We start from the raw sequence: 17,107 nt of genomic DNA on the forward strand, positions 1-17,107 counted from the left end.
CGTTTGGATAACAGTCACTCTGAGACAGACTTCTACAGTGGTTATCCGCAACAAATGCTACTCAATTTTGGCTAAATCTGTTGGGAATAACTTTCTAACTATAAGATTGTTAAACACTGGAATAGGCTTCCAAGGGAGGTTGTGAAATCCTCTGTCCTTGGAGGTTTTAAGAACGGGTTAGACAAACACCTGTCAGAGATGGTCTAGGTGTACTTGGTCTGCCTCAGAGCAAGGGGCTGGGCTGGATTACCTCTTGAGGTCCCCGAGGCCTGCATTTTTATGATTCTGTGGTTATCTTTGTTGACACATAGTTATAATTAAACCCAATAGTTTAAGTTTGAGTTGGACTTTTTTCAGTCTTGTCTCTGTCTAGGAAGACCTGTAGATTTTCTTTGTTTACATTAACTTTTTTCCTATTGTCTTTTTCTTTTCTTCTCTCCTAGAGGGCCACTATAAAAAATATGTGCTAGGCACAGCTAGGTGTGATGTACCTAAGGTTATGGAGGTGAAATAGGAGAGGGAACAAGTAAATTTTGTGAATACCTTTGTAATATTTTTTTCTGAGCTGTAATTTATCTTTCCATTCTAATAAGTATTCTTGAACTGGTATTTGTGGCCTTCTGGAAATAGGAATCCATTGTAGAGAAAACTGAAAAGGAACATTTGAAAATTTTAAGCAGACCCAGACCTGGAAATCATCAAATTAATTATGGGTAGTTTGAGGGACAGATGGGGATAGTTCATGCTTTCTATAATGCAAAGAAGAAAATAGTATATGTTTGATTGCATCCCTTTCCCTACAACCTTGAATGTCATCTTAGACTGTAAGCAATTTGAGGCAGGGGTCATAACTTTGTGTTTATACATCAACCTAGCATGATGGGCCTGATCTTGACTGGGCCCTCTAGGCATTACTGTAATATAAATTACAACAACAGCAACAACAAAAGGATGGTGTTGGCAGCCACAGAATATGACAGTACTGTAAGGAATGATATCTAGGCAAGTTGAAACTCTGTGGAAATTATTTTTTGAAATTACTCTGATGGTGAAGTTCAGTTATGGATCCGTTCTGAAATACTGGTCAAAAAGTCTTAATATAACACTTAAATATATGTGGACTTGTAATCCTTAAGAAATTAAATGCCTGTGAACTCTGACACTTGAAACTTGCAAGTGTTTACTGTAAAGAAGCAGGACTTTTCCTATTAAGCAGAAAAAAGTTATCAGCTAAAGAATTACCCATATCTTTAACCTCAAAAAATCATCCAAGTATTGAGAAATCTATTAAACCAGGGAGAAAAGTACTAAATTAATAAACATTTACATGATAAAACTGCCAGCCATTTTAAATTTAGGGCTAGTGTACACTACTGCGCTACATCGGTGCAGCTGTGCTGCTGTAGCATGTCTGGTGAAGATGCACTATGCCAACAAGGGAGTGCTCTCCTGTTGGCATAATTACTCAACCTCAATGAAAGGCTGAAGCTGTGTTGGTGGGAGAGTGCCTCCCGCTGACATGACAGTGTAGACACGGCTTTAAGTTGATGTAACTTACGTTGCTCAGGGGGGCTGCTTTTTCACACCCTGAGCAATGTAAGTTACATCGACTTTAGTGGTAGTGTAGACAAGCCCTTAGTCTAATAAGAAAATACCCTAAAATAACTATGTGTTTTGGGCCTTGGCCATACTAGAGATCCATGTTTTTTTTTTTAAATGGAGGTTGGAGTCAAGCATAATTTGTGAAAATACTTTCAAAAGTGGTTTGGGCAGCATTCAAAACTTCTTGCAAGGGATATGTCTTTGAACTAATTTTTAACCTTACCATAGAATTACTTGATTTATCACATATAAAGAAATATATTGTAGTTTTTTAAATAGGGGTTGAGGAATCAAAGTATTAACAATTTCCTCCACTTTAAAGGCTCACATTCCAAGAAAGAAATGATAGCGCTCTTTTTGAAGACTGTTCTGAAGGCAAAAGTAGATATCTATAAAGTAGTAGGGAATATTGTGACCTGCAAAGAAATTGTTACCTAGTATTTATGCTTTGTGTCCACATTCTACGTGAAGATGCACATATACTATACATATGTTGCATATTTTTTGTAATGACTATTAGTCTTGTCAAGAAAAGGAGCCCCACATGAGCAATATTAGCATCTAAATCATTGCCTTCAAAGCATCTATTCTCTGAACTGCCCTACTGCCCAAGCTGCTGAATCTGCAATAGTCTTGGCGCCAGAAGTATGGCATGAAACTGTTACTGCTGAGAATCTCATTGGAATGCAAAACGGTTATGGGCTTATAGACCTAAGTGGTTGCTTATGCCTTCAAAGCATCTGTTCTCTAGTGTCGACATGCTGAACCTGCAGAAGTCCTCTTGGATCACAGAAGCTCCATGTAATGCTAATGTTGCTGAGAGGAACTCATTGGGAGAGTGAGAACGTATGGGCTGCTAGCCTTAGTATATAGTTGGCACAAGCTTCATAATCTTGGGAGTTAATTGTTTAAATTGCCTTCAATTCTGTAATAGTGAGTTTTCGAAGCAGCCGTTACAGAGGGGAAAAACTGGGTGACGGATGATGAAAATTGATTTTGTCCCAAACATTTGTCTAAACATTATTTATGGACGGTTTATACTATTGTGTGTAATGTATTCTACTCTATGTTGAAGTGAAAATTTTTATGAGGAAATATATTTTTCTTGGGAGATATTATCTCTTTTCTAACAGGAAGTGGCATTCCGGAGCTGGAACGTATTATGGAAGTGAAATTCTCCCCACTAGTCCTGGAAGAATATCTACTTGTGATTTCAAGAAGAGGAAATCATCTGGCATGTTTAATTGGGAATTTTTTATGTACAAGTTGAATGTTACAATAGTTAATAGAGAAGTGCAGAGCTAATAGTGAATGGGTATAATAAAAGCTGTCTTTCCTCTTGTCCTATAGGCATGCATATCATTCTGTTTCAACCCCACCTGTGTACCCTCCCAAAAACATAGCTGATGTGAAGCTCCACACAGGACCCACGCTGCTGCAAAGCTCTGATGCTGTCATCATTCACCCTGGAGCTATGCTCGCCATGTTGGATCTTCTAGCCTCAGTTGGATCAACTGCACAGCCAGAAGTAAGCAAATAAGCTGTAGTCCTTAATGTTGAATCTGACTAGGGGAATGGATAGTAAAAGGATACAGTGTCTCTTGTCTGTATGTTGCTAGTTGAAATTTAGTGTAGGAATTAGTGAATTGAACGAAGGTATTGATTAAATCAAAGTTAATAGCTGGAGGTGGTTTAGTGCCCCCCTAAGATGTGCTAGTTGTAGTCCAGATATCAAAGAGTAAGAGATTACATAATTAGACCATATGCATAACTGGCACTAATTGCCATTATTGCTGAAAGAACCAGCAGAGATTTCAAGGAAATGGGCACAGACTCTACAGTCTTTTACCCTGCTCCTCTCCAACCTACCCCTAGGTAAGGGTAAAAGACATTGGAAGGGTAGTGTGAGGAAGCTTGCACAGCTGCTGTCCTTCTACCAATGTTCTAGTGGTTATGTAAGAGGACTTCAGTCTCCAAAACTGTCAACCTAGCATTTATATACGCTCTTTATTTATAAAAAAAAAAAGGTGGAAAAAATCCTTAGTAGTAAAAGTAATATGGCTGTTGGTACAGAGATTATTTTACTCATGCTTTTTGGTGTAGTACGATTCAGATAATAGACCAAATACATGTCTTTTTGTCAATATAGCAAAGGTTTACGGTATATTATGAGTTTTATTTGTCCTTTTTATTATACTTGCATTTGTAAGATTAAGGTAATCAATACAGTTGAGTAGAAGGAGCATCATAAATAATTGCTTACATAAAAAATTATTTCACCAGTATAAATCATTTTGGTTCTTAGTCCTCTTTTACTTTTTGATTAAATCTCATAAAGTAAAAGTGTTAGCAAGTGTTATGAATGTTTTGCTTTCCTTTCTGAAGCATCAGATACTGTATTATGCTGGAGAATATGCTGGAGAGGCAGGACACTAAACTGGATAGACTAGTCATCTAATCCAGTATGGCAACTTTTTTTGTTATCTTCCATTAGAAACAGCTAAGGGTATCTTTAAGTTTAGCAGTGTAGAAAGTATTAAAACCCAATATTTTATAGTTGTATATATTCTTCATCTTACTAAACAGGATTTATGTGATATTTTTGCTAACTATTTTAAAGAGATTTCAGTTCAGATATTTACCCCACAGATCCTTGTTTATCAAAATGAAGCTCCAAAAACTGTCAGGCATGTATAGCTATGACAACATTTTGCTGTTTTTCTCTTTTGAGTTTGGAAGCCTTTTTGTGTTCACAGTTGTAGCGACAAATGTGCTGCATATGGCACAAAGTTTATTACAGTGGATGTTGTGGGAAAGACTGTTTTTGGCAACAGCTTAGAGCTGATAAGGATAAAACTTCTAAGCAAGTTGAACATATTTCTAAGTCTGCTCACTTCTGTTTAAAGCAGAAGTTATTTTCATCAGGTGCACCAGAGCAAATTTCCTTGGCAGAGTTCTAATCAATGCATTGTTTAATTTATTTGTCCTGTTTCAAAGAGAAGGGAAACAATACTTAAATTAGATTCTCTTTTCTCGTTTTTAAAATTGCATTACAGGACATCCTGTGCTAATTATTTCCCTTCTAGTATATGGGTATTTTTATTTATTATATTTTGCAGCATGCATTGGATCTTCAGCTTGCAGTGGCCAACATATTGCAATCCCTGGTGCATACAGAAAGAAACCAGCAAGTAATGTGTGAAGCTGGACTCCATGCACGTCTTCTACAGAGATGTAGTGCAGCTCTTGCTGATGAGGACCATTCATTGCATCCCCCACTCCAGAGGATGTTTGAAAGGCTGGCCTCTCAGGCACTGGAGCCAATGGTGTTGAGGTCAGAAAGATTTTTTTCAGGTCACTGATGTTCACATTGGGTGGGTCCAATCTGTCAAAAAGTTTGGTGTATAAATGATGTGGGCTGGTCAATTTCAGCAACTTCGATTTCTTAGTAAAATATTAGAAAAAATAGCTGATTGTTTGTGTTTGATAGTGACCCTATTGGATATTGCCTTGCTGTTGTTAATAAGAATGTTACCTTGTGAATATAGTATTTTTTCAATGTTCAGATTTAAGCTGCCTTTCTGATATTTTTAAATTATATTGTCGAAATACATGTCCTTACAGCTTCTAGTTTGGCTGGCAGGGAAGAGAAACTTGGTTAAAAATGTGAAAAGAACCAAAAAGAAGTAGCCACTGCTACAGAAGATTCTTTATAGACTTTCTAAACAGTATAAAGTAACTTAAACTAGATAAGACTTAAACCTTCCCTTTTCTTTGGCTCTTTATTTTAATTTATGTATGAGGGGGAAAGAGGTGCCTGAAAGGAGAAATGTCTAGGACAGACCTCTCTAGTCTGTGGGGTTTTATTACTGGCTTACTCTATAGTTTAGTGACAATTTCTGGTCTTTGTGAAAATAGATTTGCTATAGCGTAACGTACACGATTTCTGAGAGAAAAATAAAACACATTGAAAGGCTGATGACCAAGCTTTGGTCACTGACGTTTCTTGTTGGTAACAGAATGCACTGTGATTGCTACAGTTTAAAGTTAGTTTTTTTCCTCCTCCATTTTAATGCAGGTGCTCTAGTACACCTTTCTTAGGGCTTGTCTACACTTAACAGAGCTGTAGCACTTAGTGAAGACACTACCTATGCTGACAGGAGAGCTTCTCCTGTCGGTGTAGGTACTCCACCTCCTTGAGAAGTGGTAGCAGTGTTGATGGGAGAAGCCCTCCAATTGACATAGCACTGTCTGCACTTGGAATTGAGTTGGTATAACTGCATCATTCAGGGATGTGAATTTTCCACACCCCTCAGCGACATAGTTATACAGATATAAGTTTGTAGTGTAGACCAGGACTAAGCTAGCAATAGAAAAGAATTTGATATTGTTTGTTCCCTGCTTAATACTTCAGTGGTTTGAGCATTGGCCTGCTAAACCCAGGTTTGTGAGTTCAATCCTTGAGGAGGCCACTTAGGGATCTGGGGCAAAATCAGTACTTGGTCCTGCTAGTGAAGGCAGGGGGCTGGACTCGATGACCTTTCGGAGTCCCTTCCAGTTCTATGAGATAAATATATCTCCATAATAATAAAAGTATCTTGGATAGATTGAGTAGTGCCTGCAGTATTGAAAACAGTAAGTTACGCAATTAACTAGGTGGCTAGTAATGACGTATGGAACTTTTCCCTGCTGGATTGTCCATTCAGATCTAGCCCAGATTAACTGGTTTACAGTCTGATTGTTGATTGGTTGTAAGAAGCAGTATGTAGTGTCAGTCCAGTTTTTAGTGGTGTGTATCCACATCAGAAACTACAACTTCAGTTGGTATTCTCAGCTGAGGGATCGAGGATTTAAATCGGTCTGCAGACTGAACTACGCTCTTGTCTGCTTGAGGTGGTCCCTTTGTCAACATTGTGGCACACTGGTGATAAAATGTGCAGCCCATTTTGTACCTTTCTGGAAGAAAAACAAGTGACTTAAATCTTTAGGGTATAATGAGCTATAATTTCACCAAAGAAAAAAAAGAAATCTGAGAGAAAAGTCTACTTACTTTAAAGACTAGAATGTATGTTTTTACTACTATATTTTAGCAGTGTGGTTATCCAAAAATATGTAATGGTTTATTACAAAATATCGCATCACAAATAACTAGAAATCATAACATTTTGTGGTAATGAGTGAATTTACCACCACTCTGTGTGTGTGTGTGTGTGTGTGTGTGTGTGTGTGTGTGTGTGTGTGTGTGTATATATATATACACACATACACATTGTGTATGCAGTAGTTAATTAAAAATAGAAATAGTTTTGAATCAAAATATTTTTGCTTGCTGTCAGTATTTGTTTTTGGAATTCATATTTTATTTAAATAGTTTTAATGTTTTCTATTTTGTGTTTGGTTGCAGACTTTAAAAATGAAAACAAGTAAGCAACTTGCTTTGTATAATTTTTTTGTCTCTCTTACCCAGGGAATTTTTACGTTTGGCAAATCCTTTGAATTGTGGCGCTTGGGACAAAAAGCTGTTGAAACTGTACCGAGTGCACAAACCCAGCTCATTAAGCTATGAACCAGAGATGAGAAGTAAGTTGTTCAACATCAGAAATATATTTAATTGGTGTTCCTCGGCAAATCTGATTTATATCTAATAAAAATTTATAGGTAAACTTCCAGAGAGACATTGACACATAATGAAATAAATAATCTGAATGATTTGATGGGGGTTTTTTTAGTTACTAAGGGGAAAAGTAGCTATCCAATTATAATTAAAAAGCATTATTTTCACAAAAGGTCTTAACAACAGTATGGGATCTGTCACCACTTAAACTTACTTACTAAATAAATAAATCCTGTGAGGAGTATATAACTTTAAGGGACACAATCTACTTAACTATTACTCATCTCTGATTTTTAATCTTACCTTTACAAATAGCATCTAAGATTACAGTAATTCAAAGATACTTTGTGTATTTGTGACAGCCCTTTGTGTATCATCATCTTTCACTATTTCTGCTGCAATAATTGCTTAGGCTCCAGCCATGCAATTGGTGCACTAACTCAGATCCCTGAAACAATTCCCATTGCTTAAGTGGGACTCTGTGTGATTGTAAAGATGTGCACTAGCATAACTGCAGGATCAGGGCCATTTTCAGCTTTCCTCTGTCTTTCAAATGGCAAAAGGTGAGAGGGAGAGCATGAGGGGGTGTTGAAAAAACATTTTTTCAAAAATAAAAATTGTGATTTGAAAATCCATAGAAATTGGCAGGGTACATGAAATTAATTGCAATTCAGTTTTTAAAAACTGATTAGTTTTTAAATTGGTGGTATATCTTTTTAATAGTTAGGAAGTTCAGGAATATAATTGTTCACTATTCATTGTCTTTGACATACTAATATAGGACTGGAAGGGACATCCTGACTCACTGAGTCCACTTCTCCCTCCCACTCCCCGTCCGCCCCCACCCATCCCCACTTCAGGCCACTGCATCATATAATCCGTTCATAAATGTGTATCAAGCTCCATTTTAAATGTAGTTAGGTTGTCTGTCCGCGCTACTCCTCATGGGAAGCTGTTCCAAAACCTTACTCCTCTGATGGTTAGAGACGTTCTTCTATTTTCCATCTTAAATTTCTTCATGACCAATTTATAGCCATTTGTTCTTCTGCCAACGTTGTCCTTTCTCTGAAATAGCCCTTCTCCCTCCCTAATGTTTACCTCTTTGTTGTATTTATAGAAAGCAATCATATCCACTCCCAGCCTTCATTTTGGTAGGTGAAACAAACCAAACTCTTTTATCCTCCTCTCAAAAGAGAGGCTCTCCATTCCACTGATCATTCTAGTAGTCTTTCTCTGCACTGGTTCCAATTTCAAGTCATTTTTCTTGAAAGAGGGTGACGAGAATTATACACAGTGTTCCAGATGAAGTTTTACCAGTGCTTTTTAAAATGGCATTTATACTTCCCTAGCTCTGCTGAAAATTATTTATCTTCTGCATCCTAGATGATACATGAAAGATAATAGAGAATGTTATTCTGTATCAATTCATTCTCAACATAGTCTACATCATTGGCATACTTTAAATTTGTCTTTGGTAGCACGTGCTAGGCATTGTTGGATGACAGGCACATGCATAATCTACAAATTTTCAAGAGACTAACACAAGTAACTCTAGTAGTAGTAAGAACTTCAGTTTGTTATCTTGGTATAATTTGAAAAACTACTGGTCAGTAATATTGTACAATGTACAGTGAGAAAATGTATTTGACTTATTTTAGCAGTATGTTACTTATATATTCAGAAAAGACTTCAAGAATCTTTGAAAAATATTATCTTTTCATTCACTCAGTCTTAAAATAAAATTGCATTTTGTCTTCAGTACCCAAAAGAAACCTGAGTGTATTAGAACGGGAGCATCAGGAAGTCTGTTTCAACAGAAAATCTGAGAGGAAGGAAAGGGACACTTGTGGCTGAGGCTCTGGACAGGGACTTATGAGATCTGGGTTCAGTTCCCATCTCTGTCACAAACTTTCTGATGACCTTGAGCAAGATATTTAATCTCTTTGCTTTAGTTTAGCATCTTTAAAATGAGGGTAATGCTACTCACAGAGGAGCTGATGACTATTAAGCACTCATACTGCAGTTAAAGGGGCATGAAAAGTATATAAATAAATGAGGGCCTGAAAAAATGTTTTCTTCTGCCAATATATTTTTTTTTCTTGGCTTCTATTGTAGGTAGTATGGTCACATCAATGGAGGGTCTGGGTTCTGACAGCGTGTTCAGCTTGCATGAAGATAACCACTACCGCATAAGCAGGAGCCTGCTAAAGCCAGCAGAAGGAAGCACAGTACCCCTGACGAGGGTGAAGTGTTTGGTCTCCATGACAACCCCACATGATATCAGACTTCACGGATCGTCAGTTACTCCAGCATTTATTGAATTTGACACATCTCTTGAAGGATTTGGGTAAGGTCTTGCCACGCTTTCAAATAGTGTATTGTAAAGAATATCTTATTTCTTTTTTCTTTCAAAGAAATGTGTGCAATTTTTAATGAGCAGTTTAAAAAACAAAAACAATTAATCTACAGAAAGAACTACATACTCAATGCCTTCAGACAAAGGATGCTGAATTCAACTAATGAATTTGAAGCACTTTTTGTTACCTGTGGAAGTGTGGATGCCACTGATAATACTGCTTACTTAGATGATCATTTACATGTGCATGGTGGGATCTTTTCAAATAAAGAAGAAACACAAGCATATACTAGCACAAAGAAGCGAGCTGCCAGGATTCAAATGAAGCCTGTGTCCCTAAAATTATCCTAAACTACCCTGAAACCTGGAAGGATTTGGTTGAGAGTTATATACTAGAGAATTATAGGCAAAGTAGAAATAGAATTAAAATTGTTTTGAAGCAGCAACTTTTAAAAGGAAATTGAGCCAGTAAGTAAGTGCAAATCATTGTAGAACAATTTGATCACAGTAATTAGAGGTGTGATCCGTGTACAGGACTTAACTCCCTCTGTACCCTTTGTTAAATCACTTAACCTCCTTGATGCCATTTCCCCATCTAGTAAGTGGGACTGTTTGTGAGGATCAGCTAGTGTTTATATAAGTGCTTGGAAGCTTAAGATGTGGTGCTATAATACTCAGCAATTTTCTAATAAAAACATTTCTCCTAGGTTCCTTTTTAAAAGATAGAAGAAGTTAAAACATTTTTCATATTTGTCTTGTGAAGAGCCAGACCCTTTCAAAACCGCTATGAATGAATTCAAGTAATTTGTAAGGAAAATATCTCTTACTTCTGCATTTGTGGTGGACTCCACTTGGCTGGCAGTGAGATCCATGTCAGCTAACGCAGGCTTAAAAATACTGCCAGGCGGTCTCAAGTCAGACAACTCTGAATGAAACCCTGGATGGTGGATAATTATTCAAAGAAAATCCATTGTCTCTAATTTCTCAGATGGAATTCTATTTGGGCAGAAACTTGCCAAGAAGGGTTCTAGTTACATGGACAAGCTGCTCTCAGAAAGGACTACAGGCTTTCAGACAAGAGGAGTAGCTCCTTTACCTTTTATCTCTCCCTCTCCCCCCTCCCCCCAAAAAAAAAAGAAAAGAAAAAAGTTACCAAAGAAGGAGAACTTTCTTATTTCAGGGGTAATACTTGAATTCAGAAAGCCAGAGGGAAGCTCAGATTGGGGAATGGATTCAATCCCTCCTTCCAGCCCTAATAGTTTGTATCATTGACTGCAACCAGCTTTCCATCCTGAAATAGGCCTACAGGACAGACTATCCCAATTATCAAGTACCTGGTTCCAATTTATTTCAGACAGGTTGGATTGAGAGTATATCATGGATATTCTGGAGTTTGACTGCTCCACTTTCCTTTTTACATCCCCACTCCGACCTCACAAGGCACATATAATTAAACTATCCTGGATGCAATCTTGCAGTTTCTAGAGCTGGTAGAACCTGTCCCTCAAGATGAAGGGTGCGCATTGCCCTACTCTATGTTGTTCATAATAAGAAAAAAGCTCAACCGAGTTCCAGAATATGTTAGACCTAGAGAGGCTACAATAGTTGAAAGAAAATGACAAAATTCAGGATGATGACTCTAGCTTTTTACTATCACTGTGATTTCTTCAGGAGTCCTTTCAGGTTTCAGTGGCTCTGTCAAGAGTTGATGTGAATATTCCAGTCACATCTTGTCATCAATCTCTTTGGTTCACCTATGATATCACAATCAGTACAAAATATTATCGTTGGTCTGCTCTAAATAAATAAATTAATGGAGATATCCTATCTCCTAGAACTGGAAGGGACCTTGAAAGGTCATCGATTCCAGCCCCCTGCCTTCACTAGCAGGACCAAGTATTGATTTTGCCCCAGATCCCTAAGTGGCCCCCTCAAGGATTGAACTCACAACCCTGGGTTTAGCAGGCCAATGCTCAAACCACTGAGCCATCCCGCCCCCTTACTGAGCCATCCCGCCCCCGTCCCAGAATGCTTATAAAGTTATTAGTGATAAGAGCTAGGTTAAGTAGTTGAGACCCATTTATATATGTTAGACAATACACTGATTAGATCATCTTCCGCAGGGGCCTCGCCAGATCAAAGGGTTATTTTTAGTATGGGGAGCCCATCTGGAACACAATGCAAAGAGGATATTGAGGTTAAGACTCCAGAGTACCAGTGTTTTAGACATGAGTTGGTCAGGTTGCTTCTTCAGGATTTCCAGGATCACCTGAGAAGGAAGCACATCCTGATTCAATCAGTAAACACAACCATAACATATGTAAACCACTGGTGGGTCACCCGAAGTTCAAGTCTAAAGGTCAACATGATGCAGATTCTCTTGCAAGTAGAAGGTCACCTAACTTGCACCAAGGCAATCCATATAAAGGTAAACCAGAACACAAAAGCAGACTTGCTATGTCTTCAGCAGGTGGTTAACTTGAAAATGTTTCTGAACCAAGAATTATTCAGTTGATATCCAGAGAGCTACCTTAGCTAGACCTATTTGCGTCAAGTCAAAAACCCAAACGTGAAGCTACTTTTCCCCAGGTCAGGGAAGCAGAACTGTGATTATGGGAAACAGATGGCCTGAATCACAGATGTCCTAATCCAGTTTGTCTACACTTTCACTCTCCACCATTAAGAAGAGTGATTCAGAAGGTTAGAAAGGGACGGGTGTGTGTTGATCATTCTTCTTAACCAAGGATTTGCCAAAGAGACCATGCTACTCAAACCAAGTGGAGCTATTACAGAGGTCTTTGTTCACCTTCCCAGTAGGCAGGATCTCTTATCCCAGGTCTTGCTCCTGCCTCCAGACATAGATTACCTGAACTGAAAAGCTTGGCTACTGGGTGTCAAGTTCTGAACAAAATTAGATAACATCTTTCCTGGCCTCAACATATGCAACTGTTCTGGTACAATTCTCTTACTAATATCAAAATGATCACCACCACAAAAGAACAGATATTCCAGCTTTTCTGTATTCTTCACCAGACTGTTTAGACCTGGCTTAAGACTACCACCCACCTACCATCATATTGCTGGCCTTTAAGATAGGCAGTGTCATACATGCATGCTGGGCTTGTCTCTCTCCTAGGTGACCTCATTATATTGAAGGTTTCTTAGGGCAGCACGACCATCTCAACCAGCAAGGTAGTGCTATCTTCCCTTCTGTTTTACATGAGGACACAGTAGCTATTTGGACTCCAAAGTTATTTGTCACCAAAGTATAAACTCTTCCTTATTTCAGAGGTAATCAGTCTTCCCTCGGTTTGCCCAAGGCCTCAGCAATTGAAAGAAGAAACACAGCACATCCTAGATGTGGGAAGAGCAGTGGAAATACATCTTGTCAAAACTTGCCAGTCCAGGAAAACACTTTATTCCTTTCCTACCATCCTAAATACTTGGGCCTGAAGGAATATAAATCCTCCACAGCTCGTTAGCCAGATGCCTCTCTAAAGAATACTTATCTGTAGATAAACTGATTACTTTAAAGGATCAGGGAACACTCAACGCATTCCATAGTGGCATCCTGAGAAATGTCTTCAGCCACCACAGAGGAAATCTGTTCATCCATTAATACTTCTTTTTAAAGGATGATAGACTTGACTTTCACTTCCCTGCAGAAGTATACTTTGACACAAAGGAGCTCCAGGTATCTGACATATACAGTGTAAGTTGTTTAGGTGGATATGGTGGAATTTAACAAAATAAGGCTGTTGAAGTTGTTTGTATTAAATCTAATAAGAATTTAGGGTGAGACCCTGAATCCCTCTGATTCTTTAGCTGACACAGCTCCCAACACAAATTACACCAGTCCTAATGGCTGGGGTGAGTTATGACTGACTTCAGTATCAGTGTAAAGTGGCTTTGGACAGAGGCCCTAGAGCTTCATGGACAAGTGTCAACTGCCTCTGGTACCTACAGTAAGACAGGCACTGACAAAATGTCTTGAGGAGAGTTCAGTCTTGGAAAGAAAATTAAGGGGTAATACATTTTTTGTATTCTCTATGTAAGCAAGTGAATTCAAGTACAGTGTGGGCATGTTACAGCATCTTTTTCCAGGTTAGATTTTGTTTACTTATAAAGTAGAGATTGGAAAATTGCATTGATATTTGGCTATCACAAACACTAATATAGAGATATTTTATTTAACAGCTGTCTATTCTTGCCAAGTTTGGCTCCCCACAATGCACCTACAAATAATGCTGTCACAACAGGTCTTGTTGATGGTGCTGTAGTCAGTGGAATTGGAACTGGTAAGTACATACAGCTGTTTACAATATTATATATTAATGACTCTGTACTATTTATGACTGCTGTATTGCTCTGTTAACCACAAAGTGATAGCAGTATTATATGTGCTCCTCTCAAATAGTCTAGAGCTCTTCTTATATCTTATTTATATACCTTTCTATTGTTTTCCACTGCATCAGCAAAAAGAAATAGAAAATGTAGAAATGTTTTACAGTGAAAGATTTTTCAGCATAAGGTTGAACTGTGTAAAAGGAATGTATGTGATGCAAATGTACTTGTGTGTGTGTGTGTGTGTATGAATACAACATAGTCAAATTTATTCCTTCAGAACACATGTTAAGAGAACATTAAGATTGCAGTGTTAAACAGCCAAAACTCAGGAAGTGCTGTAATTTAGGTCACACATTCAAACTTAATTGTTTTATACAATAATCATTGTTGCATCGTCACAATACTGTTATTTATTCAGGATCCCAGCCTCATTCAGTGAATAGAATGAATGGTACAACATGTATTATTTTGATCTTCCTTTTTTAAGGAGTAGACCTCTGTCACATGTGAGCCCTGATCCAATTTTCATTGAAGTCAATGGAAAGATTCCTATTGACTTCTGTGGCAGTTAGTGGAGGCCTTCATTGTACATCATACCATTGGTACACTTACGGCTCAATTCTGCTGTGCTGCATTGCTTACATTGCGTTAGTTCATTTACTTCATTTCACTAGATGTACTACAATGTACATTTGTGTACATGTAATTACAGTATTGTAATTACAAACAGAATTAGCCCAGAATGGGAAACAGATTCATAGGACTCCAGTCTTAGTCATTAAGTACCCCTAACATTCGCTGACAGAATACTGTCCAACCTGAATGAATCAAGAATCCTGTGGAGATAACTGCATGTGCCAAAGTTAAGAATGCACATCTATAATATAGAACTGTTTAGCGGACAGCACTTAAATTCCCTTGTTTTCCCTGATTAAAGGACTTGCTTTAGAGAGCTGCCTCATGCAATGTGAACTTTAAGGGATCAAATGAAATGAGGTAAAGCTCATACAGATAGGCCCTTTGAGGCATGAGTCACCAAATTCCATACACATTCAAGCACACTACAGCCTTTTCCTTTTAGAATGCTGTTTTTTATACAGAAGTCTCATAATTAAAAGTTTCCCACATGTGGATGAATTGTGATTTTTTTTTTTTGGTAATAATTATAGCCCTGTCAAATCAAAACAAAGTTCACTGTGACACTGAAAGTGTCTAAGGACTATGACCCTGTCAAATTTTTTCCAAAGAACTGACACTGAGTGGTGGGGGAGAGGAGGGGGAGTATTTTTTTATAAACTGGAAAAGTGGGCTCTTTTCACTTTCCTTATTCTCAAAAATAGCTCTTGCTCTCTCTCCCGCTCTCCCTCTCTCTCCCTTGTGCTCTCTCTCTCTCTGTAAATATTATTACCCTCAGCCAGAGAGCAGACTTGTAAAATTTCAGCCCAGAAAGTGAAAGCTTATAAGCAACTGCCAAAAGGAACTTCAGAATGGAAATGCTTGTGCAACCTTAACTATTGCTGCTACAACTATAATAAAATTTTGTTTTTTTGTTTTAGGGGAAAGGTTTTTTCCTCCACCATCTGGTTTAAGCTATTCAACTTGGTTTTGCATTGAGCATTTTAGTACACCTCCTAATAACCATCCAGTCAGACTATTTACTGTTGTGCGACGAGCAAACTCTTCAGAGCAGCACTATGTATGCCTTACCATTATCCTCTCAGCAAAAGACCGATCACTAATTGTTTCAACTAAAGAAGAACTGCTTCAAAACTATGGTAAGAGGTGCTGTAGTCTCATATTTTTGATAGTATTATGGAGGCATAAGAATATCTTCATAGTTAAGTTGATGTCTAGGTATTGCAGTTGATGGAATTTTCACTGAAATATTTCTTCCTCTAAATGACTTTTGCAACAAATGAAATGCAAAGCACACTTCTGTTTCTCTGTGAATTATAAGGGTAGCTTTGAAAGTTGGTGTGTGAATGTAAATAAAATGACCCTCAACCTTAGTGCTACAGATTTCAAGGAGAAGACCCTCACCATTTTTCATAGTCTTTCTGCTCCTAAATTAACTAACATGTTTGCTTCAGACTTTGTGCTGTGGGTCAGAAACGCAAACTTTACTAGCATTACTCTAAAAAAGCTAACAAGACATACAAAGGTTACATACGTTCTTCACGTTAGCACATTTTGGCTATGCCAGTGCTTGCTGGCCATTTGGAAGAGATCAACCATTTACTTCCAGTCTTAATGTTACAATCATTCTGCAGAAGTGCCTGCAAGAGGGCATGTGGTCTCATGCACTGTCTGTGACTGGGGGTGTAAGGATAATGATAGGCGTCTGAATAATTAGAGTTAGCTGTCTGTATTGATACTCTTTAGAACAGGGGTCGGCAACCTTTCAGAAGCAGTGTGCCGAGTCTTCATTTATTCACTCTAATTTAAGGTTTCGCGTGCTGGTAATACATTTTAACATTTTTAGAAGGTCTCTTTCTATAAGTCTATAATATATAACTAAACTATTGTTGTATGTAAAGTAAATAAGGTTTTTAAAATGTTTAAGAAGCTTCATTTAAAATTAAATTAAATTAAAATGCAGAGCCCTCCGGACCGGTGGCCAGGACCCGGACAGTGTGAGTGCCACTGAAAATCAGCTCGCGTGCCGCAGGTTACCTACCCCTGCTTTAGAACTTTTTTAAAGTAGCATTATTAGATATGGAAGCTGCTATTATATTTTCCTCTAATTTTACCAATCTTGAAAAACCTATTCTAATTAAACCAAGCGTAAGGGAATAACAAAGGTCTAAAGATTCTGCAAGAAAGTTTTCAACCTAATTTCAAACTTAATTTACATGAAAATTAGAAATTACCTTGAGTAAGAAGATTAAATGAGTGTTAATGTAGAATTCTTTAGAACTTATATAAAGATTGAGTCAATAATGCTGGTAAATTCCTAGTCTTCTGGAAGAGATGATTAAACTTAAGGGGGGAGGGATAGCTCAGTGGTTTGAGCATTGGCCTGCTAAACCCAGGGTTGTGAGTTCAATCCTTGAGGGGGCCACTTAGGGATCTGGGGCAAAATCAGTACTTGGTCCTGCTAGTGAAGGCAGGGGGCTGGACTTGATGACCTTTCAAGGTCCCTTCCAGTTCTAGGAGATGGGATATCTCCATTAAATTTAAAAGGGACA

The 17,107-nt window shown here is 38.0% G+C and overlaps 1 protein-coding gene across 1 annotated transcript in view; it reads left to right on the forward strand.

Annotated features, from left to right (window-relative positions):
- Positions 1-17,107, forward strand: part of WDFY3 (WD repeat and FYVE domain containing 3) — a 254,837-nt gene that overhangs the window by 117,839 nt on the left and 119,891 nt on the right. Inside the window, exons 13-18 of the mRNA XM_029913674.1 lie at positions 2,953-3,130; positions 4,722-4,936; positions 7,070-7,182; positions 9,332-9,563; positions 13,770-13,870; positions 15,476-15,694. Of these exons, the coding sequence (XP_029769534.1) occupies positions 2,953-3,130; positions 4,722-4,936; positions 7,070-7,182; positions 9,332-9,563; positions 13,770-13,870; positions 15,476-15,694 (1,058 nt within the window). The remainder of the gene's footprint in view (positions 1-2,952; positions 3,131-4,721; positions 4,937-7,069; positions 7,183-9,331; positions 9,564-13,769; positions 13,871-15,475; positions 15,695-17,107) is intronic.

The sequence above is a fragment of the Terrapene carolina genome, unplaced genomic scaffold (assembly GCF_002925995.2).
Source record: "Terrapene carolina triunguis isolate 2854851 unplaced genomic scaffold, T_m_triunguis-2.0 Scaffold789, whole genome shotgun sequence".
In the NCBI taxonomy this organism is placed as follows: Eukaryota; Metazoa; Chordata; order Testudines; family Emydidae; genus Terrapene; species Terrapene triunguis.